The following is a 27,307-nucleotide window of genomic DNA, read 5'->3' as shown; positions in this document are numbered from 1 at the left end:
CAGGCGAAGCCGCTCCCGGGCCTCTGAAGCCATTCCTGAGATTAGATACCACTTCACACCTACTGATAACAAATTGGAACCTATCATCGACCTCGCAACGGGCTTTCCTGTGACTGCACTCGGCAGCCTCCTTGCTGGCACACAATTGGGTTCCCCCCCCCCCTTAGTTCTGGATCCGACCAAGGGGCAAAAGTAGAAAGTGACCTGCTAAGAGAACTCGGAAGATTTGTGGGAAAGCCACCGAGCAACCAGAAGTGATGGCCTGATTACTCCACACTGCATTAAAAACTCACCATCCTCATTAATCTAATTACACTGTAACCGAACACGTTGAAGTTCGCCCCCTCTCAGACTCCTCCCCGCCGCTTTCAGGAAGGGAAATGTCAGAGGAACAATAACGCCGGGGCCTCGCACAGCTGCCAGCGGATTCCGCCGGGAGCTGGGGGGCGGGGGGCGGGGGGGGTTCCCGGCCCCTCCGGCCTGCGCGGGACCGCGGGTCACGTTGGGGTCTCCAGCGCGGCGGGCTGCCAGCCCTACCGAGCGTCCGGGGAAGGCTCGGGACGCGGTTCCGCAGGTGGGATTGGCTGCGGAGGGACCTGCGGCTCGGAGCCGGAGCCGGAGCCGGGGCGGGGGGAACCTAAGGCACCCACACACCTTAGGGGGCGGTGGAACCCAATCACATTAATTGGAAGAGAGGTCCAAGACCGGTTCCCTCGTGACGCCGAGACAGAGTGGCCGTCGCCGGTTTCTGCAGCGCACGGGGAACCGGGAGCTCGCGGCGGCGAGGAGGAGGAGGCTGGGCCCGGGCGCCGCGGACCGCACTCCGCCTGCGGACGCGGAACTCGCAGTACAATGAGCCAGCGGAGGGCGGGAGGAGGTGCGGGGGGCGGGCGCTCGGGGCCCCGCGAGGGGCGGGCCGGGCCCCCGCGGCCCCGCGCTCGCAGCCAATGGGGCGGGGGGGCGGGGCCTGTCCGGGGGCGGGGCCGGCGCGGATTGGCGCGCGTCGGGGTGGGCGGGGCGGCAGTGCGGGGCCGAGATTGATTGACCGCGGGGCGGCCGCACGCAGACCTCGGGGCCGCCCGCGGCTGCTCGCTGGGGCTGGGCGCGCCGCCAGTCGGTCCACGCCCGCCGAGCCCACGCTGGCCGGGACCGGGGCGCCCGCGCTTTCGGGGCCGGGCCCGGCGCGCAGCTCACCGTCTTTGTGTCTTCTCTCCCGCCCTCTCTGCCCCGCCCGCCGCGATGCCGCTGCGCCCCGCCGCCGCCGCCGCCGCCTCCGCCTCCGCCTCCGCCTCGCTCCGCCCGCGGCGCGCTTCCCGCTGCGGCGGTGGCGGCGGCCCGAACCCGACGCGGGCCTGAAGGAGGAAGAAGAGGAAGCGAGGCGCGTCCCCCGGCCCATGCCGCAGCCACGGCCGCGACCCCGCCACGGCGCCCGCGCCGCCGCCCTCGCCGGAGCCCACGAGACCTGCATGGACGGGCATGGGCTGCAGAGCAGCTCCTTCCTGCGCCGCCGCCGCCGCCGCCGCCGCCGCCGCCGCCGCCCCCGCCGGGGCTGAGCAGCGCCGCCGCCCGCAGCCCTGCCCGCCGCCCCGCCCGCCGCCCCCGGCGCTGCTGCCGCTGCTGCTGCTGCTCGGCCTCGGGCTGCTCCACGCAGGTACGCGGCGCGCGCGGGGGGAGCCCGCCCGGGGCCCCGGCTTTGTCCGCAGACGCGCCCGGGCCGCAGGCCCCGCTGGGCGGCGCGGCGGCGGGCGGGGGGCTCGCGGGCTCCCGACCTGCAGCTGCGCGGGGCTCGGAGCCGCCCGCCCTGGGGCGCGCCCCGGGCGCGGAGGACAGGCCGCCCCTCCCCCGCCCCCCGCCCCCTCCCTCCCGCTCCCCGCCTTCCCTCGGCGGGGACCGTTGATCACTCCCCTTCCCCGCAGCCTCTTATCAGCGACGGGGCGGGCGGGGACGGCGGGGGCCCCGGGACCTGCGCTGCGGCCGCCGCCCCCTTGGAGGGGAGACCGCGGGCCTTGTGCTGCTCCCCCGGCGTTGGGAGGACGGGGGCGGGGAGGGGGGCTGCAGCCAGGGCGAGGAGAGCGCACCAGAAGTGCAGATTTTCACCGGGATTTGAAAACCTGGGGCTTGCTCTCGGGGTAACTTAAGACACCCGCGAATGCAGCTCTCTTCCCCTCCCGGCAAGAGCTGCTCGCAGCCCCTGGAGAAACTGGTGCCCTGGGGCCGAGCCGCGCGCGTTTGAGGGTCCCGGGAGGGAGGGGTCGCCGGGTCCTGGTCGGCGCAGGGCGGGGGCCCCGCGGGGAAGCCGGAGGGAGTCCTCTGTGCTTCGGACACTAGGCCTGCAGAGGAGCCTTCCAGCAGGTGATACTTATTTTCTTTGTGAAATAAGTTGCATTGCTCTGCAGTCACTTGTCAGCTGTAGGTCAGCTCAGGGGGGGGCGGGGGGTGTCTGGGACGCTCCTTCTAAACAAGTACCGGGTCTAGGAGACTGAAGGATTTCCTTAATGCCAAAAGTTGAAAGATGAGTTCTCTTTTAGTTTGAGAACTATAGCATCAGGTAAGTTTTCCTTGGAGACCTCGTGTGTGTGTGTGTGTGTGTGTGTCCTGCAGTTTATGACCTCAGTCTCAGCTCTGATCTGGAGAGTCCTGAACACTGATCGGTTCTCAGCATAGATCTGGAAAGTCCTGAACACTGATCAGTTCTCAGCGCTGATCTGGAGAGTCCTGTGTGGAGTCCTATTTATTAATTAAGTCCTGCCATCCTTGCTGGAGACCTGGGAGGTCTCTTAAGTAATGGGGCGGGGGGGGGGGGGGGGGGAGTCTGGCATTTGAGGAAACTTAATTTTACTTTTCCTAACTCTGCATTGTGATGGAACAGCTGCATTTTTAACACCCACTTGGGGAAACATAGGGTGTAATAGTAAGTTTTACAGTGATTAAGGCTTTAAATGAGTGGCTTTAGAACCTGAGAAAGTAATGTCAACCTGCTTGTGGTCACATGGAAATTTTTAATGACGTGTCAAAAGATACGTTCAGGAGTGTTTTGGGTGAAGAATATGTGTCCCTAATGTCAAGGTGTACGCCTCTTGAAATGGAAATTGAAGCGCTAGAGGTAGGACTGTGTGTCCCTCACAGCTGCTTGGAGATTGCTTCCCTTCGTTGCCAGAGGGTTCTGAGGCAAGATTGGAATGTGATCCTTGAAGGTTTCTTTTCTGGCCAGTAATGAACAATTTCAGAAGGTGTTTTAATGTTTTGCAAGAGTAAGGTGCCTTATTTCAAGAACTTGTGTGAAACTCCTCTCAGTGTCATCATGTGTCCACACTGAAGTCACCATCGGGTTCTACTTAAGAGTTTCCGTGGTGAGTGGTATCTGTGGATGACCTGTTGGAGTGATTAATTTGGTTACAGGAAAAAAAAAAAAAAAAGAGGGGCTCCTTTTGAAAGATTTCTTTAAAGAGTGTTGCCATTGAAATGCAGGGATTGTTTCTAAGAGAGCCTAGCAGAGTGCTCTTTGCAGATGGGCTACCATATGTTTTAGGCCCGGATCCATATAATTTGCCTCAGCATCCCATATGGCCCTTCATTGCACTTAATTCAGCTTCAGCATATCTTATTTCTTTTATTATAAACTGGCGATTGTGCTGCAAATTCACACGTGCAGTCCTGGCATCAAGGAAATGTGGTCTTGAATGGTGAGGTCTTTGAATCATTAACGAAAGCGGTAGACCCACAAATCCTTTAGCACTTTCAGTAACTGGAATGAAAACACTATCACACCAGTCGGAGGTCACCTGCCTTGAAAAATGGAGACATCTGTAACTCAGATTCTGTTTCCTGCCCTGGGAAATGAAAAAAGTCCTTTCATACTTTTTCACCCCCTTTAAGCAGACTTCCATAATTCCTGAATGGAGATCCCAGTATGGGAGTTGCTTGCTTGCTCATACTCTTCATGGCTTTGTTGGCTACATCCTTGAGATTGTTTCTGCTCTGCACTGTCTTGGCATTTTGACAGGAAGCTTACTTTACCGCCTGTTAACAGGCAAAGTGTGCGCTGTCATTATAAATTCATGAAGCCTGGATATTTCTGGGTATATGGCGCAAATTAGTCAGTATATAGGAAGGAGCCTGTGATGAGGGCCGAAACTGCTGACCCAGATGCTCTCTCTGCTTAGCTCTCCTCCTTCCCAACATCTCTGTTTGAAACCTCATCCCAAACAAAAGAACCCAAGGAGTTCAGTTTGCTGTGACATTTCTCAAAAGAACGGGCACCTGCCTGCTAGGAAAAAGGGTAGGAAGGGGGGGGACAAGGCAGGAGAAGGGAGGTGGGGATCTGCATTCTGCTTCTCTTCTCAACGGTTGCATCTGCCTCTATGCTCTCCTTACTTTGGATATTTTATGACTATTTAAAATAATTACAAGTAAATGTATGCTCGAATAGATTTTATAGACCATAAAAAGAACAAATAGGCATTGCAAGTTTAGCGGAAAGTTCTGGTGCTGTCATTTATTCATAGTCCAGGAGCTCTTCATTTCTGAGTGGTCTTGGCCCAGTTTTCATTACCTTGCTTTCTGCTTGCTGTGACTCTCATTCAAAAAGAAAAAAATAAAAATTGATATGATAGTGAAGTTTTTTTTTTTTTTTTTTTTTTTTTTGTTATCAACTATTGTGAGAGTCAGAAATTTAGAGGAGGTGTGACCTGAGGAAGGAAGGCAGGGATTTGAAGAAAGGCACTACATCTTGGGGCTCATTCTTGCTATTTATGATCCAACCATGACAAGGCCTTTAATATCCCTTTGTCTTGATGTTCCCATCTGTAAAATGGCTTTAATGCCTTTTGGGCTGTTGATTGGTTTAGGGGTTTGGGGGTTTTTTTGTTTTTTGTTTTGAGTCAAAACAGTTGAAAATGACTTGATCTACTTTGGAGAGAGGAATTCTGTAAATATAGAAGCTGCTTTTGTCAACTCTAGTATGAGCCAATGTAAAATAGGCCAAACACATGAAGGTGTTTCAGTGTTTTTTTTTTTTTTTAATTGTGATTTAGTGATAGCTATAGGTCCATAGCCCAAAACATTAAAATATTTTTAATATTCTAATTTTTTACTCGAGTTAAAGTAAATCAATACACCATCTAGACTACATTTTTCCCTTGTTGGTCTTTTAAATTTAAAAATACTGGGGGAGGTGTCTAGAGAGTTGTCATCCCCCAGTCTTTTCTGAACTCACGCCAGAAACAGAGATTACCGGCTATTCCATTCGGGTTTAAAAGCACTTTAGTACTGAAAAGATTAAAGTATCTTTCTAAAATGATACTAGGGTTAGTTTTAAGTCTTCATCAGATGAAGTCCAAAATCTTGATAGTATCTTGAAGTTTATGTCCACATCTTAAAATAATTACCTATTTAATAACACTATGATTCCCCCCACCCCCACCTAGAATAAGAATTGTAAAATATTTTATGCCTGGCGAAGATCACAAAAACAACCTCCTCATTTCTCAGCTGAGGAACCTAAGACTTGAATGTATTGAAATTTCCTCCAGTTTAGGGACCTAAAAAGAATGTTTAAGTAACACAAAGTACGTGTTCATTTTTCTAAACTTGAAGTGGATGATTAGAAAAGTATTTTCCTTTTCAGTAATTCTACTGTTCCCACTTTATGGACCAGAATATAAAACTGGTGCACACAATTGACCTAGTATTGGCAATTCTTGCATCTTTTTATGCTTTGAGAGGACTTTAATTTTTTTAAGATTTTATTTATTCATTTATTTGAGAGTGTGTGCACACACTTGCTCTCTCGCTCTATTTCTCTTTCTCAGATAAATGAACCTGGAAGCAGGGGGAGGAGGAGCAGGGGGAGGAGGACCAGCAGACTGTACACCGAGCCCAACGTGGGGCTCCATCTCATGATGATGAAATCATGACCTGAGCTGAAACCAAGGGTTGAGCTCTCAACCAACTGAGCCACTCGAGCACCCCTTAATTTTTTTATATGAGAAACTAATGGCAAAACATCACTTGAAAATTGACTTTTAGGGCAGTAATAGTTGGTCTTTTTATTCATTTTAGCTTTGCTTAAATCGTTAGGTGTGCCTGAACTGTCGACCTAAGAAAGAAGTCGTGTATATGTACTCTCCGCATTCTGTGTGTTGTGGTTCCCTGGTTCTGTTTCTGATACAACATAGTCGGTGGAATCACGTGTCTGTGCAGCATGATTTCAACGTGGTGTCCGTTTTGAGTCCGTGTCCCTTTCCTGATGAGCTGCTCAGCATCTGGGATCCCGTAGTGATCGATGCTAAGGGAGCAGTAAATACACAGTTGATCAGATGAGTCAGGTTATTTATTTTAAGAGAGCAGTCCCCTTTTGTAGCATCCAGGAGGTTGGCCGTTTATACGTACAGGTCCTGAATAGACATCCCTCAGCAAATGCAGAGTAACTTAGTGCCTGGATTTTGTCTTCACATTCTCCCCCCGTAGCTGTACTAGGAGTGGGTGAAGGTGTTTTAGTCATGCTACGATTTTAGGGGCTCCTACCTGGGGTGCGAAGCTTAATCGTGGTTTTGTGCTTAGACCCGGTGCTCTCCAAAGCAAACGACTTGGGCCCTTTTCAAAATCAAAACCGGGTCCACACCTTTGGCTCGGCCCTGGAACAAAGGAATCTTCCTCAAAATCTATCATCAATAGCCAAGTGGGTGAAGGATGCTCCCCGTAGCCCTTCCCTTGTGGTTCTAGCCCAAGAGCCCCGAGCTGGACTCGGGGTCCCTCCCTGCGGCTCCTGACCCGTCTTAGGGTCCCGGCCCGCGGCCAGGCTTAGGCCGCGTGGCCTGGTCCTGAGACGCCCGGGGCCCCGCGCAGCAGAGGACCACGTGCTCTCCGCACGGAGCTCAGGGAGTGGGGGGGCAGCTCCCAAACGTTGGGTCTTCTCTTCTGTCCCCGTAGGTGACTGCCAACAGCCGGCCCAGTGTCGGATCCAGAAGTGTACCACGGACTTCGTGTCGCTGACGTCGCACCTGAACTCCGCCATCGACGGCTTTGACTCGGAGTTCTGCAAGGCCCTGCGTGCCTACGCCGGCTGCACCCAGCGGACCTCGAAAGCCTGCCGCGGCAACCTGGTGTACCATTCGGCCGTGCTGGGCATCAGCGACCTCATGAGCCAGAGGAACTGTTCCAAGGACGGCCCCACATCCTCCACCAACCCTGAAGTGACCCATGACCCTTGTAACTATCACAGCCACGCGGGAGCCAGAGAACACGGGGGAGGGGATCTGAGCCCTCCCAGTTACCTTTTTTGTGGCTTGTTCGGAGATCCTCACCTTAGAACTTTCAAGGACCACTTTCAGACGTGCAAAGTGGAAGGAGCCTGGCCCCTCATAGACAATAATTACCTTTCAGTTCAAGTGACGAACGTGCCTGTGGTCCCTGGATCCAGTGCTACTGCTACAAATAAGGCGAGTATTCTTCTGTCCTCCTTGCTTGTAACTTGCAGATGTGTGATCTTTCAGGACCCCCCCCCCCCTTTTTTTTTCTTCCAACAGTTTTGGAAGTATGATACAAAAGACCTAGTTTAAAAGGAACTTTTTCTTGTTCTTGGCAAGCGGTTAGCAGGGTGAATAGAGGGTTAAATGAAAATTATTTAGTAAAGAATTTCTCACTGGAATCCTAGGGCCTATGTAAAATGTGGGTCTAGGTTTAAGCAGTCCTATGAAAAATTTTAAAAATTAAAAAAAGACGAGTTTTATGACAAGGCAGGCCTGTTTAATGGGAAAATGTATACTTGTATTTTTCCCCCTGTGATGTCATTTTTGAGCGTGACTCTTGTCCTAGAAATCCGTATTCCACTTTATCAGACAGCTGAAGTGGGTGTTCGAAGTAAAGAGAGCTCTGAAACCAGGGGCAGCAGCCCATCAGGAAACCTACAGTATTGGAAATTCAGAAGCGGTAGTAAAATATAAAGGCTATAAGCCAGCTTCCTAGTGGCAAACCCACGACTGTGTTTTAGTTATTGATCGTGTTGTGACTGAGGCATTTTAGAATTGGCAGTTGTGGACCAGAGATGTATAACCCCCCATGTAATCTCAGGCTGACAATTTAATTAAGAAGCTGAGGGGAGAACTGACAAAATTAAGCTTACCCTGCCTAGCTGCCCCCGTCCCTGTTCTCGTTTATTTGTATGTATGTCTGTTTTAAAGAAACTAATACCAAATAGAGATCATTGAAACCAACTTGAAGGCACCAGTGTCAGTGCAAGTAGGTGAAGGGCTGGGAACTAGGATCCCGGTTGCCAGGCAGTGCTAATTCAGGCATCAGTAAAATAAGTGTAGAGGTCAGAAAGGGTTTTCTAGAGAAAAACACTGTCCCAAGTAGCCAGCTCCTTCCCAGTCTCCTCCAGTCACAGAAGTCGCACAGTCTCCTCTTGCTCAATGTCCTTTATTCATCAGTTGGTTGAGACTAAAATGGAATCGACAGGGATCAAGCTTTTCTAATACTTAAAAGTGTTCTTGTGACTCCAGGACAGCCTTCTTTGCCTGCAGACATGTGTGGCATATTTTTTAAGTGAATTTAAATTATTTTACTTGGCATTCTGAGGAGGTAATTTTACAGGACCTCCGGAGATATGTGGAGACACCCGGGGGTGTCACAAATCTAAGATTAGAAGTCATGGCTGTGAACAAAGAAGTCTGTTACGTTAGTCCAGACATCTTAGGGGAACTCAAAAATGTTTACGCTTCAACTCCCAATAAAAGCCCAGGCTTGCCTTTCCAAATCCTGCATCTCAAATAAACTTTCCCTCTTCTGGTTTTCATACAAGTATGCAAATAATTTTTTCTATCTGTATATTAAAATATGTGTTGGCTGTGAGTCATGGAAGAAAGTTACACCATTATGAAGTTATAAAACGAACCGTGGCCAAAAATCCATCATTGCTGCAGCGTCATAAGGCATAAAACCTGGGAATGGTCTTTAGGAAAACGTGAGACTGAAAATTCAAGAAGGCAGTTCCAGTGGGGTTGGAGAAGGTCATCATCCATGGTGTAGGTACTTGAGGGCTTGGAGGGCCATCTGCAGTACTTTGGAGATTAGCAGGTGTTTTGTGCATGGGAAAATACTGATTCTTGGCACAAGCCCTAAATTTAATTTTCCATGACTTCCATCCAGTCACGTGTCACTTATACCTGTTAATCAGCCTTTCAGAATTGTATGCTTTTTATTGATCATGCTGGAGTTATTTGGGAACAACCAGTTACCTTATTGATATCAATATTCTATAAATGGAACATTTGACACTGAGGTACCTTAGGTCGGTCCATTTCAGTTGCGATCGGGTCGGTCATAGTTTTTAGCCAATGAAGAAGTAGTACAGCTTTGTTTTCCCCCTCGGTTGGTAAGGATCAAAAGTTTCGCTCTTTCCAAAAAGGATGTGGGAGCAAAGCTGTCCTCTGACTTAAATTCCATCAGACAATGAGAATGCTTGGTCTTGAAGTGCACTGTTGGAAAGAAGTTCCCCACATCTGGTGACCATGCTGTTCAGGAGCAGATGACTCTATGGCTTCATGACCTCTGGTAGTTGTGGGTTTTTTCCCTTCTACTTTTCATAACTCTCCAAAGCTACCAAAAGCATCTGGAAGTTACTGCTAAATACCTATCTCAGTGTTGGTGAAACACAACTAAAGGCCTAAAATTTTGCAGCGCCATTTCCTTTTTACCCAGGCAGGGCCAAAATAAAACCTTTTAAAAAAAAAAAAATCTAAGCATGAAAAAATGACGGTAATAAAAATAAAAACGCTCTGAGGCAAAAAATACTTTCCCCAAAAGATCTGATTTTTTTTTTTTTTTTGAATGTCTACCACAATACTTCTTTTAAAAAGTCTTTCAGAAGATTTCTTTTTTTTTTTTTTTTTTCTTTTTTGTAAGAGTCTCGGCTCTGCTGAGACCTCAAACACATGCACAGACCGGCTGCTCGATACCTTAGCACTGCACACGGCAGAGACCATATCATCCTTGGGGTCGACCGTGTTTAATGACCCATGTGCTCCGTGTCACTAGATGGAAAGCTGACGGTGCTAAGGTGGAGGCTGGCCAACGGCTACTAAAAGTGTCGTGTGTAGGCCTCCCTCAGCTCACCTCTTTGAGCGCTGAACCAAGTCACTGAAGCCGGGAGTTAGGCTCAGTGAGGTCCCTGAAACAATTGCTCACACCTGGGAACCTGGTTTCTGGGGCAAGCCACCTTCAAGGTCATCTCTGTGATCTAAATGCCCTGAGTACCTCGCCCTCATCACAAGTCCTCTGTATTCAAGGGGGACCATTGATCACTTCCTTTGGCCATGGAGGAAGCAGTGAGGTTGGGGCAGCTAGACCTACAGGGCTCAACAGTGTGGCCTCAGCCCCCCCGCCCCCCGGGCCTTCTTTCTGTCCCCCTTCCCTGAGAAACATAGTGTGGCTTTGCCCTGGGTCCCGGTGTGCACAGCTGTGCTTCCCCATGGGACCCTTGATGGTAGGCCCTCCACCAGACTGTTTGGCTCCCCCTCCTCCGAGAAGCCTCGTGGAGCTGCTCCCTGGCCCAGCCGGTGTGTTCCTGAAGGGGAGGCCGGGGCTAGCTTTTTATCTCCACACCAGGGCCTGCAGGGGTTTCTTGCACACCTGAGGCCTCGGCCAGCCGGGATGCACACCAGCCCTGGGCCAGCTTACCCCCCTTTGGCTGTGCGTGGCGGCTTCAGGCCTGCAGGCCCTGCAGAGAGAGGGAGGACAGGGACAGGCTGAGAACTGGGAGAGTTGGCTCCATAGGAAAGAAAAGCAGTTTTTGTCTTGTGGGGAGGAGGGAACCGCTTAGGTTCTGCAGAGGACGCCGTCTGCAGCTCTACTGGGTCTCAGAACAACAGGCTCAGTCTTCGGTGCAGATGACGGTCTTCTGCACAGTTCCCTTTGCCCCTTCATCCTGTTCACCTCACTCCGTGTACCCCCGTGTTTCTGTTTAAGGGGACTCAGTAGGGATTTGTATGTACCGCGATTACAGAAGGTGATTTTGGAGTAAATTTTCTGAAAAGATTCTGTACTTCACAGAGGAATTACTAGTAGCCTGCATAAAAATTGCCAGTCTCTCGGATACATTTAAAATTATACCTTTTCCAGAAAATTTCGAGATTGCATTTACTGTACACCTAAACAGTGGGGATACTTTTTAAAATTTTATTTTTTAAATTATATTTTCCGAAGTATTTTGGATACCTTTGGCTTGTTTTTGTTTGTTTTCCTATAATCACGTCCTTGCCCGTCACTCCACCTTCGTCATCCTGTCCTTCGATCTCGGTAAAACAAAATAATAAGTAGGAGGGGAGATTGGGGGATGACAGCAGGTTCTTTTGTAGACGTCATTCCGTCCTGTCATCCCATGGCCCAGGAGCACTAGTGCCCATCCATAGCATGGGAAGAGGCTGTGCCCGGCAGTTACCCCATTTCTTAAAGCCCGTGATTATCCCTAATTCCCAAGCTCCAGCTACTTTCTGGGAAATTCCTGAAAACTTGCACTGGGTGATGATACTAGAGGTGTAGGAAGCCTTAGATTGTTTGGTTCATTCCTGCTTTCTGTTTCCTTCCAACTGTGTAACCCAGGATGTTCCCTTGTGATAAAACAGAGTCGCCTGTGGGGTCCTGGAACACCGGTTAGGTCCTCTCCTCCTTTCTGATGTCCCTTCGTATGTAGCCATAGCGGTATGGGCATATAAACCAGTGTTGTGGATCATTCTCTGTTGGTTACAGAAGCAAGGCCTGATACACCTGCATTCCAAAGGCTTTCAACTGTCATTTTAAGCAATCTCCGGATCAAAGTTGGGGAAACCATCCTCTCTCGACCCCAGGCCTGGCGCATTCTCTTTATAGCCAAGTTTTTGTCCCCCATGAAGTTTTTAGTATCTTTACAGAGATAGTGTGAGCTACACAGTGGTGATCATTCTTATTTTTATCGACTAAGGAAGATGCCTCATACTCCCAAAGGCAGGTTTGTTTTTTGATGCACGGATGGTGTTCATGCCTGCTGCATTGTTATAGAGGGGACACTGGCGTTTTCTTTAAGAATACAGAGCCCTGGGCGCCTGGGCAGCTCGGTTGGATCACCATCTGCCTTTGGCTCAAGGTCATGATCCCAGGGTCCTGGGATCGAGCCCCGCATCAGGTTGCCTGCTCAGCGGAAGCCTGCTTCTCCCTCTCCCAATCCCCCTACTTGTGTGCTCTGTCAAATAAATAAATGAAATCTTTGAGAAAAAAAAATAGAGATATGTATAAGCCCTTTCTTTCCAGAGATCACAAACTTTCTTGCAGATTCATTGAAACTAACTTGTAAATGCTGAAATTGCTCTTTATTTTGTTAGGATTATCTGTTATGCAGGTCATTCTTGCCTTCTCTTTAAAATTGCTCTTTGTCCTGGTCCTCATTTTTGCAAAAATAGTCACCCCCCCCCCCAAAAAAAGACCGACTGAGGCATATTGGGGAACAGATGGGGAAGAAGTTTGCAGTTGGAGTTTCCTGCTCAGTGTAATCATTTCTCTGATAAAAATGTGTGATTAACTTGGCGCTATGTTGGAACCACTGAGCGTCACAGGGCCTCCTGGGGGGTGGGGGGGTTGGGGTGAGGGAGATGCTCAGTCTCTGTCTCAGTCTTGGCACATAACAAACCTATAGCACTTGGTGGAGCATTGTGGGGTTTGTGTGTAAAACCAGCCCTTCAGGGTTTCTTTTCTAGAACATCGGTGGCCCACATCCATACGCTGGTTCTAGGTGTTCCTACTTAGCGAGTTGTCACAGGCGTCAAGAAGGGCCGGAGAGATGGGCTGATGTACCCAGGGCATACCCTTCCCCCTGGTCGCTCTCACAGGTCCCTATTTGTATTCCTGGGATTTGGCACGGTCTCCTTTCCACCTGCCGTGGTCACGGTGGCCCCTCACTGACACCTGGGTTTCCTGATGCTCCACACACCCTATCAGGGTCTAGAACTCTAGCAGCCACTTTTGAAAGATTGTTGGCCTTTAATACCAAAAGCTTTCTAGACTGTGACTGTCACAGTCACCAATTCTCAAATTCATTTTTCAGGATCCTAGCTCACTTTTAAATCCCACAGAAGCACATAGTCGATAACTTTCTCCTCCCTGAATTTATTTACTGTAGAAACAATATCAAAGGAGTAAGAAATAGTTCTTAGAAGTCAGCTTTCGTTCCAGGTGGTAGTGGTCTCACTTGTCCATTGCCTGCATAGCTCCTCTTTGTACTGGATAGAAAGCTTTAGGCCCAGGAGCGACTCCACTTTATTTCATGCAGGTTCAGCCAGAGTTCTGGAAGTAAAAGGATTTCCGTGTATATTGGTGGAGGGTGGGGGGTTGGCAGAAAAAGGAGGAGAAATTATGAGCTGTGTGGTATCATTTGGTAAGATGAATGAGCCCACCTCGGTTACTCTTTATGTTATACTTTTTTTTTTTTAAGTTTTTATTTGAGAGAGTAAGTGAGAGAGCTCATGAGCATGGGGGTGGGGGAGGGAGGTGGCAGGAGAAGCAGACTCCTCACCGAGCAGGGAGCCCAACATGGGACTCAGACCAGGACCCCAGGATCAGGAGCTGAGCCAAAGGCACACACAGACCCGAGGGAGCCACCCAGACACCCCTAAGCCGTGCTTTCCGTACAAGCTACAGCATCATATTGTCCATGTGAGTTCAAATACTCTGGGTCGTGAGTCTTTTACCATCTTAATTCTCTAGGATGAAGAGAACTTAAAGATGTTAGTAGAAACCATCTACAATTGTGTAAAGTTTCTATCTGCGTATCTAGTAAGTCCTGCATTTTGCATTGTCCTTCACTGTGCCCCTCCTTCCATCCCAGCTGTGGTTTCAGAGGAGGAAGAGGAGGAGGAGACTTTTAAAATATCCTCCATTTGTAAATGAAAATAACCCAGCTCCTGCCCCAGCCAGGCCAGGCAGGATTCCATGGCCTGGGCTGCTTCAGCTCGGAGCCACACTCCTCCGTAGTTGAAACCAGAGGCCCGGGCCAAGTCTGATACACAGCTGAGGGTTAGAACCTCTTTTACTGTCCCATTTCCAAATGTCTCTCTCTCTCTGTCCTATTAAATTTTCTTTGAGTCAACACTTTGAGAGGAAGGGGCGAGAAGGGAACACTGGAGGGTTGGTACCTTTTTGCTGGCTTCAGTGAATGCTAACCAAACACTTTCTGCCTGTGTGGAATGTGGCATGTAAGAAGTCACCTGCGGTAGTGAACAATGACAAATCCTGCCTTACCCATTTTGTCCTTGTTTGTTTTGACTGCAGCAGAACTCGCTCTTCCACTGTGTTGAATTTTGTGTTCTCGTGGGTGGGGCCCCGTAAGGACCTTCACGCTGCTCCACTCCCGAGTGATGAGGTGGGGAGTTGACCTGGACGAGCCTGCAGTGAGAGCAGTGCTGTCGCCTGCAGAAAAGAGCTTTCGGTGAACCCGGGTCTGTGGCGAGAGCAGCTCTTTGTGTCCTGGTTAGCTGGTTATGTTAAGAGTGGAAGCCAAAAGAACATTTGGCTAATTCTGGTGGGGTTCTTTGAGTGTTAGAAGACAGGACGGGACTGTGGGGAGGTTGATAGGACCGCATTTGCTCCTGAAAGGTAGGGGGTTAGGGTTTCATCTGTGCACCCGAAGGGGTGTGCACTAGTGTGCATTTGCTGTCTTCCTCCACCCAGAGGGGTGTGCACTAGTGTGCACTTGCTGTCTTCCTCTCGCCCTGCCTCCGGCCCCTGACGACCAAGCATGCAGCTTTGTAGCATTTCAGGTCACTGGCTTCTTGAAATATATGGTCATCACCTCTAACACCTCTTTCGTGAATGGGCTTTTCTTTCTTTTTTTCTTTTTCCCCCCAAGAGCCCTGGGAACTTGAAATTGGACCTACCCGTGGTAGAGTGTGAGGGTATTGTAAAGGCCTTCAGGCCCTTTTGCTTTTTAAGTCGCCTCTCAAAACTGAAAAATGATCAGAGGCCCTGATTTCCTAATCCCCATTGCTTCGGGCGACAGCTGTGCTAACCGAGGCCTAGAGCCCTTGCCAGAGGTCCTGCTCTAGGGCCCCTGGAGCCATGGCCCTGCCCCCTCCAAATGTGAGAAGGGCCATCCCTGAAGGCAAGACCTGCTGGGGCAGATTCCGGCCCCGGAGTCACTGCCTCCAGCCCCGGTTCTCCCCTTTTCAGAGTGTTTCTGGTCCGCAGCACAGTGGCAGCTGAAGCCTGTAATACTGTCCACACATGCCTAACGACACATCTAGAAGCAGCGTGAGTTCCTACACTTGCCGTCCTCCTTATAACGCAAGGTGTGAACACAGCAAACAACAGACGCGTTCCACGCGGAGTCTTCTGAGTGCCTGGGAGCCGAGGACGGGAGGCCTTGTGGCCTGTGCAGGAAGCTGGCCAATCTCACGGCCTCCGAGCCCACGTAGAAGCGCCGCCAGCCTTCCTGCGTGTGAGTGTGCACAAACTGCTCTTTGGAAGTCGACATTTCCGTGCCTCTTTCATGCATCGTCCCTGGGCCTGCTTCCCTCTCACCGCTGCGTATTCCCTCCAGCCGCCGAGCTTCACGCTTCTCCCTGGACCACCCTAGCAGCCTCGGCTGTGGGTGTCCTTCGCCTCTGCTTTGGTTTCTTCTTTCTCCGTCTGCTGCCAAGAAGCCCTCCCGCAGCCAAGGCAGCCCTTGTTCCTGCATGTATTACCTGCGGCGGCGCTGAAGAATAAATAAGGCTGATCCATTCCATTTCTCTGGAATCCTGGAAGTGCTCCTAGAACAGAGCTCTGTGCAAAGAGATTTGGAGGGTAGGGAAACCTAATTGGAGACCTCGTTTGAAGGTAGCAGGCCCTTAAGCGCTTTTTCCAGCCCCAAGAGGGAGTCTAGGGTAATATGTTCATGTGCTGCCCTCCCCTTCAACACGAGTACTAAAATACACTTTGTTGGGGCTCAAGTTAAGCCTTGCTGTAGGTGGATCCTTGGTATATAGTCGTAATTGTAAAATTACATTTCAGTTAGTAACCATATTTATATTTATATATATAAATGCTGTTTATATTCGTCTTCCCTAAATACTTTATTTATATAAATACTGTTGTTTTTTTTAATTCAAGTATACTTCTCATACGTTTTATTAGTTTCAGGTGTGCAACACAGGGATTTGACAATTCCACACGTTATAAAATGCTCACTGAGCTGTTGTCACTAACTATACAGCGTTATTACAGTCTTGTTATTTCCCCTTTGTTATACCTTTGCTCTCCGTGAGTTATTTTATAACTGGAAGTTTGTACCTGTTAATCCCCTTTATCTCATTCTCCCATCCTCCCACCACCCGTGCCTCCCCCCTGTCCCCAAAACCACCAGTTTGGTCTCTGTATTCAGAGTTGGGTTGTTTTTCAGATTCCATACATAAGTGAAATCATCTGGTATCTCTTTATCTGACATGACTTCACTTAGCGTAACACTTTCTGCATCCCTCCCTGCTGTTGCAAATGGCAGCACCTTGCGTGCGTGACGGGTGTACACATCTTTATCCATTCTACTTTCAGTAGGCACTTGGGTTGCTTCCGTATCTTGCAGATTGTAAATAATTTTGCAGTTAACATAGGGATGCATGTAGCTCTTCAAATCATTTTTCAAAAAAAACAAATCCGTTTTCATTTTCTTTGGGTAAATACCCAACAGTGACAGTACTGAATTACATGGGTTCTATTTTTGACTTTTTGAGGAACCTCCATACTGTTTGCCACAGTGGCTCCACCAGTTTGCATTCCCATCGACAGCGCACCAGGGTTTCCATTTCTCTCCATCCTTGCCAACACTTATTTGTCTTTTTGGTACTAGCCGTTCTGACTGGTGTGAGGTGATGTCCATTGTGGTTTTCATTTGCAGTTGCCAGATGATTCGTGATATTGAACATCTTTTCATGGGTCTCTTGGCCATCTGTAGGTCTTCTCAGGAAAAATGCCTATTTAGACCTTTTGGCTATTGCTTTTTCTCCCAAATTTTTATTTAAATTCTAATTAGCTAATTTAGAGTGCAGTACTGGTTTCAGGAGTGGAATTCAATGATTCATCACTTACATACAATACCCGGTGCATCCTAAGTGGCCTCCTTCATCCCCATCACCCATCTAGCCTCTCCCCTGGCCCACCTCCCTCCTTCAGTCCTCAGTTTGACCCTCAGTCCGTGCCTTGTTGTTAGGAGTCCCTTACAGTTTGCCTTCCCATCCTCCTCTTCCCCCCACTTCCCACACATTCATCTATTTTTCTTAAATTACACATGAGTGAAATTCATTGTTACTTGTCTTCCTTTTTGCTTTGGTTTCCTTCACTATGCAAAACTTGGTTAGTCTGGTGTAGTCCCAGTAGTTTATTTTTGCTTCTGTTTCCCTTGCCCAAAGAGACCTAAGGAGAAAAATATTGGTGAGGCCAGCGTTCCAGAGATGACTGCCTAGGTTTTCTTCTAAGAGTTTTACGGTTTCCCGTCTCACATTTAGGCCTTTCATCCATTTTGATTTTATATTTATGGTGTAAAAAAGTGGTCTGCTTTTCCCAATACCATTTACTGGAGAGACTCGTATCTCCATTCTATGTTCTCGTTCTCCTTTGTTGTAGATGAATGGGCCCTATAAGCCTAAATTCCTTTCTGGGTTCTCTCTGTTCCATCTGTGTGTCTCCTTTTGGTGCCAATCCTGTGCCTTTTTGATCACAACAGCTTTGTACTATAGCTTGAAATCAGGGATTGTGATGCTGCCAGCTTTGTTCTTCTTTCTCAAGGTTGCTTTAGCTCTCCAGGGTCTTTGGTGATTCCATACAAATTTGAGGATTATGTGTTGTAGGTCTGTGAAAAATGCTGTTGGTGTTTCGATGGAAATGTCTTCTAATCCACAGATTGCTTTGGGTGGTATGGACATCTTCACAATATTATTCCCGGCCATGAACATGGTATATCTTATTTAGTTGTGTATCTCTTATTCCCGTCTTTAGTTTCTTTCATTGTTATTTTATAGTTTTTGGAGTTAGAGGGTGGTCACCGAGTCAGTTAAATGTATTCCTAGGTATTTTATTCATTCTGATGCAGGTATAAATGGAACAGTTTTCTTAATTACTTGTTGATATCTTCTTAGTGTATAAAAAGGCAATGGATCTCTGTCCATTTTGTATCTGGTAACTGTCCTGGATTCATTTATTCTAGTGGGTTTTTGGTGAGGTCATATCTGTCTGTAGATAGTGACAGTTCTACTTACTACCGATTTGGAATAATTTCTTTTTCTTGTCTGATTGCTGTGGCAAACGTTGACATCTTGTGAGAGGAAATTGTCAGAAGTAAAGACTGGCTGTTGTAGGCCTAGAGCTAGAGCATGTGAAGTTTTTCCTTTGCAGCATGTACCCTTATTGGAATGGTTTATTTTTGCTCGCACTCGAGGATTTAAGGTAGAGGTTGGATCCCACTTACCTGTGTAAGAGTAAAAGGGGCTGTGAGCAGTGTTCCCTTATCCTCCCAGAAGTGCCTATTTTTTTCGACTAATAATTGCACCCAGAGGATCTGATGCACTAGACAGACCTGCTGATTACATGAAAGAATTCATTTTAGCTTCCTTTAACACAGCAGCGTTTTAACCAGGTACTTGTGAAAATTGTGTTTCTCTCTGTTCCAACGTAATCTCTGTGGCTGTTTCAGCTTAGTTGGCCCATTTTAATCCAAGAGATGGGAGTCCCATAGATCTGAGAGTCCGGGTCTGGAGTCTGAGGATTCTGGTAAGGTGCTGCACGTGCAGTGCAGTGCCAAATAGCCTGACAAAACATCGGCACTTGTTTCTTCCAAATCACAAGAAGCATAAGTAGTTAAGCGTACAGCCTTCAGGGACTTCTGTTCAAAAAACCTATGCACAGCACTTTACAAGGCTGTCGAGCCTAGGGAAGCTACCTCTTGGCAAAGCAGTACCTGGGTTTTCCTTTGCTGGCTACCTCGATTTCTTTGCATGCATTTTCTTTTTATGGTGGAAAGGAGAGGCAGGTGTGTCTAAACTTTGATTTTTCACAGCAAACCTTCAAATCCTCATATCACACGTGGAAAGGTTGATTTGTAGCTACTATCTCTGTCTTCCTAATAGACCTTGTGGGTGGTAAAGATCTCAGGGAGTGAAACATTAAAAATGGATGAGGAGAACTAGAGTAGTTTGTCTGAGGTAGGGGTTGAGAGGGACTTGGTGGGAAAGGTTTAACAAAAGGCATTGATGTTTTAAATGCACAGAAATGCCATCCATCAATAATAAATGGTGTGGCATAGAATAGATGTGCCAAATTGAGTTATTACAGCATATGGATCAGTTCACGGAAGGGGAAAGTAAGCAGCATGGCTGGTGTTTTTTTTTGTTTTTTTTTTTAAGTATCTGTTTGAGACTACTGGAATACAGGTCAGAGCATAAATAGTAGAAACATTTGAAATTGCCAAAAATTCTAGGTTTTGATTTTTTTTTTTTTTTTTTTTTTTGATTAATAAGAATGAACTAATTTTGTTTTCCTGAAAACAAATTTCTGGCCCTACCCAGCTGAGTGCCTTTTTTAAGATCTTGAGTTGTGATTGTAGGAGGAATGAAATTTTAACATTACAAAGCAAAAGTCGTGTACAACTGCTGCCTGGTGTTTTGTACATGGACACCTCGCATATATCTCTAGGTGTGTCTTCACTCTTACTTAGGCTCAGAGGGCCACTCAGGAAACCCTTCTCTCGGTTGGAGAGCGAGTCATCATCCCCCTCAGTATTTTGATTCAAGAGCTAATTCTGTGCCTCTGCTGTGTGTGAGAATGAGGGAAATCAAGCCTCACTGTCTCATGGAAAAAGTTACTCTTAGAAAATTGGACAGAAATCTTTTAGGTAAACTGGGCTCTTTGGTCGCATGCATCCTAGGACAGAAGTCAAGGTTTGTGCGTTCTTTGCTCTCCTAGAGGTCTGGGGGTTACTGGTAGTGGCACAGGCATAGCAGGGGACTGGAATGCAGGAGGTGTTGGAAAGGACCCCTGAGTTGGAATCAGTGTGCTTAATGAAAACGCTAGGCTTGGTAAGGCACGTGGAACTGGTGCGCTCATCTTACCACCCACCCCTGCGCGTGCCCATTTGGCAACTCGTGTGGAATTGGATCTGTTTTGTTGTCTCAGCAAAAACTAATTCCTCTTTGTGTTTCCTAAGATGAACAAAACACTTAATTCTTGCAAATAATGTTAATTTAGTTTAAATTTGAGGTTGGTTTGACCAGAAAGCCAGTCTTTGAAAAGTGTGACCACTCCAGTTGAAAATGAGGACAGTGATCATGTGACAAGTCTCCCTCGCCCTCATTGGAGCCATCTGCCAGTGGCTCTCAGCTCTCTCAGGTGCACAAGTCACTTGAGGTAATCTCTTCGCGTCCGAGGGATCCTAGCTGGCCTTGCAAAAAGCCCTTGTCAGAGTGTCTTTAGAGCCACCAAATAAATCTGCTTTATAGTCCCATTAGATACTGAGCTCACAATCCCATTCGCTCTGGAAGGTCGTCCTATGGTTGGATGCACAACACATTTCCTGCCGTCATCTCTGGTACACCTCCTTTGGGTTGTTAAGAAGGTGTTGAAATGTGAGAAGGCTGGTAGTGAAATTAAGTGGTGGGTCAGGGTAATTAGGAGGGGAGAAAACCAAGCATTTTCATAGTACATTGTCTGGCTTCTCGTTGCAGCTGCAAACAACGGATATGAATTTAACCAGTTGCTAGAGTGCAGCTGGTTCAGATCTAGCTTTATAACGGGCTGAAGTAAAATGAAATGGCTGGAAAATTCCAGTCAAGTAACACCAGTGGGAACATGTGGAATTAAATAGTGTGAGTAAATGCTGCCCGGGCCGAGGGTGGTGGTGAGGACTTGTGGAGAGGGGTGCGGAGGGGGCGGCCGGGCTCTTTCTGGCCTTTGCAACAAGGGTCTATTGTTTGGATTAGTTCCCTAGCGGGAGGGCGGGCGGCCTCCAGCCAGGGAGCAGGGGAGGGCGGGCCGCCTGCCTTCGCTTCCACAGAGGGAGAGAGAGATCTATTTTGTTGTTTTTTAAGAAAAAAAAATTAAAAAGCCATCACTTCAGTTCCTGACAATAACCCACATCTCAAAACATTGTGGTCTTTTCTCGGGGCCACTGCCCCCAGCTTCGGTGACCCAGAGGCCCGTGTCCCCTGGGAGCCCGAGGATGTGGGGCCGGCCAGGAGGCGCCCCGGCGGGGGGTTCCTGCCGCAGTTGGGGAATCCGAGGTGGCTCCAGAGAAAATTTCTGCGAAGTTCAAGGGCCGTTCTGCTGTTTGGGGAAAACAGTCGCTGTAACTAGGCTGAGGGCAGGGAGGCCCTGCCAGGGCCTGGGAGCCGAGTTTGCCAAGCGGGCTCCGCGCCGCCTCCGGGTTAGCCCGACAGCCGGGACCTGCCGGGGGCGCGGAGGGGGGCTTGGCGGGGGCAGGTCGGTGGCCCCGGAGACGCGGTGCAGCTGCTGCCGCCCCGGCGCGGGTCGGGGCGCCTGAGGTCTGTGCGTGCCGGGGAAGGGGGGTGGAGGGTGGATCCCGACCCAGGGGGAGGTCCCCTGGACCTGCAGGGCTGCCCGCTCACCTGGATCCTGCAGGGCTGGGGGCCCCCCCCGCACCCCGAGGGGAAGCGCACCTGGACCTCGCCGGGCTGGGCCCCCCATCCCCGGCCTCGAGGGGAGGTCCCCTGGGCCCTGCAGGGCTGTCCCCCCACCCCGCCCCAGGGGAAGCTCGCCTGGACCCCGCAGGGCTGGGCCCCCCTTCCCCCACGGCCCCAGGGGAAGCTCGCCTGGATCCCCCAGGGCTGCCCCCCCTTCCCCAACCCCCGGCCCTGAGGGGGAGGTCCTCTGGACCTGCAGGGCTGCCCCCCGCACCCCGAGGGGAAGCGCACCTGGACCTCGCCGGGCTGGGCCCCCCCATCCCCTGCCTCGAGGGGAGGTCCCCTGGGCCCTGCAGGGCTGCTCACCTGGACCCCGCAAGGCTGCGTCCACCGCCCCAGGGGAAGCTCGCCTGGATCCCCCAGCGCTGCGCCCCCCTTCCCCACCCCCGGCCCCGAGCGGAGGTCCCCTGGGCCCCGCGGCTGACGGCGCTGTGCTCCCCCGCAGGTGACCGTCATCTTCAAGGCCCACGGCGCGTGCACGGAGCAGAAGGTGTACCAGGCGGTGAGCGACGACCTGCCGGCGGCCTTCGTGGACGGCAGCACGAGCGGCGGCGACGGCGACGCCAAGAGCCTGGTGGTGCGGGAGCGCGAGAGCGGCCGCGCCGTGGAGATGCACGCGCGCTACATCGGCACCACCGTGTTCGTGCGCCAGCTGGGCCGCTACCTGACGCTGGCGCTGCGCATGCCCGAGGCGCTGGCCATGGCCTACGAGGAGAGCCAGGACCTGCAGCTGTGCGTGCACGGCTGCCCGCTGGCCGAGCGCATCGACGACGGCCGCGGCCGGGTGTCCGCCATCCTGGGCCGCCCCGCGCCGCCGCCCGGGCCCGGCTTCTCGCTGGAGGCGGCGCACGCGCGCTGCCGGGAGCGGGTGCCGCTGCAGGACCTCTACTTCCAGTCGTGCGTCTTCGACCTGCTCACCACGGGCGACGCCAACTTCTCGGCGGCCGCGCGCAGCGCCCTGGAGGACGTGGCGGCGCTGCACCCGCGGCGGGAGCGCTGGCACCTGTTCCCGGGCGGCGGCGGCCCCGCGGGCGCGGGCGCGGGCGCGGGCGGGGGCGGGGCGCGGGCCCTGGGCGCCGGGCTGGCGGGCCTGCTGCTGCTGCGGCTGCTCTAGGCCTCTAGGCGGCGCGGCGCGGCGCTGGGCTTTTTTTTTTTTTTTTTTTTTTGGTCTATAACAGAATTTTAAAATATATATTGTCATAATATATTGAGTAAAAGAGTATATATGTATATAGCGTGCAGCCGCCGGCGCGGGGGCGTGCGGAGGGGCCGGCGGCGGGGACGGGGGAGGCAGCGGGCCTCGATTGTACTGATTTTTGTTTTGCAGTTTTGTGAAATATTTTATAATGTCCCTCCCTGGGGACCTGTTAGAAAGCACTTTATTTTTTATATATTAAATATTTATGTGTGTACCTGGTTAGTACGTACAGTACCTATACGCAGACCCCCCCCCCACGTGCCCCTGGAGAGGACCGGGGGCGGGCGCTGTCCCATCCCCCCCTGGCCCCCCTCCCCCCCACCCCCTTCCGCGACAGGTGGCCTCACCCCGGCCTGCCCCCCCCCCGCCCCCCTGGAGGCCGTCACCCTGCGAGGGGCAGGGAGAAGCCGCCTGCGGGCCCTACGGATCGTTCCACTGAGCACGTCCCGCACGGGAGGTTGAGCCACACAAAACTGCTGTTTCCATAGGCCCGAAGGGGCAAGAGGTGACAAGGTCATGGAGAGGTACCAGGCGCTGTGCTAGACTCCCCCGCCCCAGCCCCGAGCGCTCAGACTTTTGCTCATCCAGGTCCCCGGTCCCACTGTCCCCCCTTTGCCCGCGCCTGGGTGCAAGCCGGGGCCTCGAGCCGGAGCTGGGTGCCCTGGGAACCGCGCTGCGCCCGGCTCCACCCCCGGAGGGCCCTCCTCGCCCCCCCCCCCCCACGCCCCAAGCCCGGAGCCAGGCTGTGTTGGACGCTTGCCTCCTGGCAAGGCCCGGGCCGCCCGAGAGCAGGGCCTCCCTGATGCGACTGACAGGGGGGCTGGCTAATCCAGGCCTGGTGGCGCCCCAGGCCGCGTGTCTGTCTCTGTCATCCCCTCCTCGGGCTGCTAAGAGAGGCTCCTTAGGCACCTGCTCGTGGAACCTGGTTAAACTCCCATCAGGTACCTCCTTGCCGCCTCCCTTTCCCCGTTGGCGGCCCCGGTGCTAAAGGAAAGCCCCACGCCCCAAGTGCAAGAGCGCGAGGAAGGGAGTGAGTGCTAGGGGAGGGAAATTTCTCGTTTGTCTATGTAAGTGTTTGGTCCCAAGGAGCAAGGACACAATTTTTACCTTAGCTCAGTGCAAAAAAAAAAAATGAACTTGAGCGACCACAGCAGTGTGCATCCAGAGCGTGCTGAGCTGTAGCGGGCCAGGCCTGGCATCCCTGCCTTTCGCCACGTCCCGTTGGTGAGGGGCACTGCCAGAGGCCCCGACTGGCAGGAAAAGAGGATTTCGCTTTGCGGAAAATTCTATTTCGTCGTGAACTGATCGGTCATCCAATCGCAGGATGGAGCTGTGGGTTCATCTAGAGGTGGCGACCGTCCTCTCTTTCTGTGATCTAGGACAGAGTCGCCTTGGCGAGTCTGGGAAAACCACAAAGGCATCCGGCTTCTGACGTGATAGAGATGCACCACCAGAGAATTGAAACCTAAACCAGTTAACCTTTTATAAAAACTGGACTGGGGGCGTACCTGCCATCAGCTCTGAACTGGGGCTGTGTTTGTTCACCTGGGGAACCATGGGCCAGGTTCAGAAGCTAGAGTTAGCTAGTAACTTTGTTATGTAACAGAGTAGAACAAAGGAGGGAAAATAGAGTACTTATAACCACTATTCTTGTGCAAACAGTATAATGAAAGTGAAGTAAAAGCGGTAGAAACTCCTACAGTATCTGGCCTTAGGGCGTAGATGAACGATGTAACCTTTGTCCTTTTCAGGGAAAGCAAAACCACCACCTCTACTAACAGTTGGGGAAGGACAGACCCTTAACTCAGGCCACGTTGCCCTGAGAGCTGGCGAGGCCCCTGCCAGGCATTCTGTGTCACTCGCATTCTTACCAGTGTATTTGGCTCTTGTGCCTTTACAATCCGAGTCCCTGTACGACCTTTCCCATCCCCACCGGTAACTGAGACATACAGATGCTTCTCTAGTGGAAGACCAAGTTATTCTTGTTTTTGTCCTAGCACTTCTAGAGAAAATACTACTTGTGCATTTGGGTTCTTGAAATTCTCCTTAGCCCAAAGTTTCAGGTTCTACCAACATCTGGATAGGCTGTAGCTATTCAGAGGTCTCCTGGGGGAGCTTAAGACTGGGGGGGAAACACTGGTTTTCACAGATGCGCCACATGGCTGTCTTTTAAAAGACTCAAAGCCTATTTTTTTTGTCCTTTCCTTCTCTTTGTTATGCTTGGAAATTCCCAGTGTGTCGAGTCTTTGCAAAGAAACCTTTAGATGTGGTTCATAGGTATATGAATAAGTATCTGTGTAAAACAGTGAGTGTGCAGTGTGTAAATACTTTAAATTATTATGCTAGAAAAATAAAGTTACATACCATGCTGTGGAATGTTTGTTCTGTGATTATAGTGACACCTGCTGGAGGAGCTGCAAAACACAGGAGCTGAGAAAAGGGAGCCAGAGGGGCTTTGTGCAAAGTCCTTCCTTGGTGATTACTGACAACACGTTGTGCAACCTGCCCACAAACTCACTTATTTTCTAAACCTCTTAAGTGCAGTTCTTCATTTTTAAGTTTAAAGCGATTTCAAGTAAGTCAGTGTCTGTCAAACTGGCCCCCTGGAATCCTCCCAAAGGTCTGTCTTTAGTAATAGTTGAGGTCCCTTGCAGACATGGGACCTGCACTGCGGTTCCTGAAGATAGCGTGGACTGCAGCAACTTCCTCTGGTGGGAAGGACCTGGGGCAGGGCTTTTCTGGCTTTGGGAACTTGTAATCCCCTTTTCTTGGGCGTTCTAAAAAGAGATGTCACATGTCACAAGATCTCAACTTGTTCTTCCTTCAAGAAACATGCCCAAGGGTAGCAAAATTTGAAAAAGAATTAAGCCCAAACTGAAGGCAAAGGCAATCAGTTAACTCCTATTAAGTCACATGCTAAATGAGACAAATTCCAACTAAGGGAAACCTACATAATCACTTAAGTAGGTTTAATCCATACACTCAGTGTTTATGAGTAGAGCTCAGAATTGTTAAACAAAAAAAATGTTATCTGAAACACATAAAATAGGACAACGGTGATAAAGCCACTGAATCCCTAAAGCATAAACCGGCAGTAAATGAACACTAAGAAAAATCATCCACATCACAATGAAGTCCATGCTTAGAAGTCAAAATTTCTCTTTCGGTGTACTCTATGTCCAGACCCGCTACTTTTCAGGAATTGAAACCTAAGTGTCCAAAAACCTAAGAAGTCTTATTGTCTTAAACAATAAGCGATGATTTCAACAAACCTTAAGAATCCTGTTAGTTACCTGATTTTTTTTTTTCATCACAACATCAAGCATTCTAGTGCCTGAAGGCAGTTGGAGTAACACAGTCTCAGTCTTGAATTGCAGTCCTTTCTGAGCAAAGACAGTTTGTTTATGGGAACAGCAGGAGAAAAACTCAAGCAATGTCTTTGCACGTGTACCCAGGAACATATCCCTGCCTCAGAGAATGTAATTAAGACATTACAAAAAGAGCAGTTGAAAATTCCTCATCATCTGACTGCCTTGCTTACTATATTGTTTCTCCTTCCATTCATTTTCTGTCTTCCAAACGGATAAGGCATATTCACATTATTTAAATGGTATTTTCCTCTGAACTTACTACTCCTCCTCCACCAACTAAATAATAGGATATCCACTATATGTGCGAAGTGTGGAAGTACCGTGTGTTTCTTACAAGTAGCATATAGATTTATAAAAAAAAAAAAAAAAAGTGGGGCACCTACAGCCCAGGAGGATATGCAAACAGGTCCTACACAGATGGAATGTGCACCCTTGCCTGGCTATGATGATGTTCAAACTAAGAGAACAAACCAGTCTGGTTAACTAAAATATATTAAAGTAGGTCCATCAAATTCCAGCTAGAAGAAAGCAACAGGGCAAAGTTTTCTGAGAATTCTTCATGGATCACATTTCCATGACCCCTCACTTTTTTTTTTTTTTTTTAATTCCAGTACTTAAAACTCCCAACTCCAGAAAAAGGGCAGGAAAAAAAAAAAAAAAAAGGAAGCACTCTACTATCAGATGGAATACACAAGGCCAAACCATACACAAACCAGGTAGGAACTGCATTTGCCATAAATGACATATTAAGAAGAAAAAAAAAAGGATCATCTCAATCCCTAAAGTAGCACTAGCACCTAAATATGTAAAGCAAATTTTAACAGACATAAATGGAAAATGGACAGTAATACAGTAACAGTAGGGGACTTTAATAAACCCCACTTACATCAATGGATACATCACCCAGACAGAAAATCAGTAAGAAAACATTGGCTTTAAATGACTCATTGGACCAGATGGAATTAATAGAGATATAGAGAATATTTGTTTCATCCCAAACTTCCAAGTAGATATAGTTTTCAGGTGCACATGGAACACTCTCCGGAATAGAT

At 49.7% G+C, this 27,307-nt stretch overlaps 1 protein-coding gene across 2 annotated transcripts in view; it reads left to right on the top strand.

The window, feature by feature from the left end:
• The window catches only part of RGMB (repulsive guidance molecule BMP co-receptor b), a 28,804-nt gene extending 3,544 nt beyond the window's left edge, over positions 1 to 25,260 (top strand). For both annotated transcript variants that reach the window (XM_077863532.1, XM_077863523.1), the window contains exons 3-5: positions 1,359 to 1,651; positions 6,931 to 7,439; positions 22,132 to 25,260. In XM_077863532.1, coding sequence (XP_077719658.1) covers positions 1,359 to 1,651; positions 6,931 to 7,439; positions 22,132 to 22,800 — 1,471 coding nt within the window. In that variant the 3' untranslated portion in view covers positions 22,801 to 25,260. The remainder of the gene's footprint in view (positions 1 to 1,358; positions 1,652 to 6,930; positions 7,440 to 22,131) is intronic.
• Positions 25,261 to 27,307: the final 2,047 nt, after the last annotated feature.

The sequence above is a fragment of the Canis aureus genome, chromosome 2, assembly GCF_053574225.1.
Source record: "Canis aureus isolate CA01 chromosome 2, VMU_Caureus_v.1.0, whole genome shotgun sequence".
Classification (NCBI taxonomy): domain Eukaryota; kingdom Metazoa; phylum Chordata; class Mammalia; order Carnivora; family Canidae; genus Canis; species Canis aureus.
Note: the sequence above shows the minus strand (reverse complement) of the source record. Positions and strands in the feature narration are given on the sequence as shown.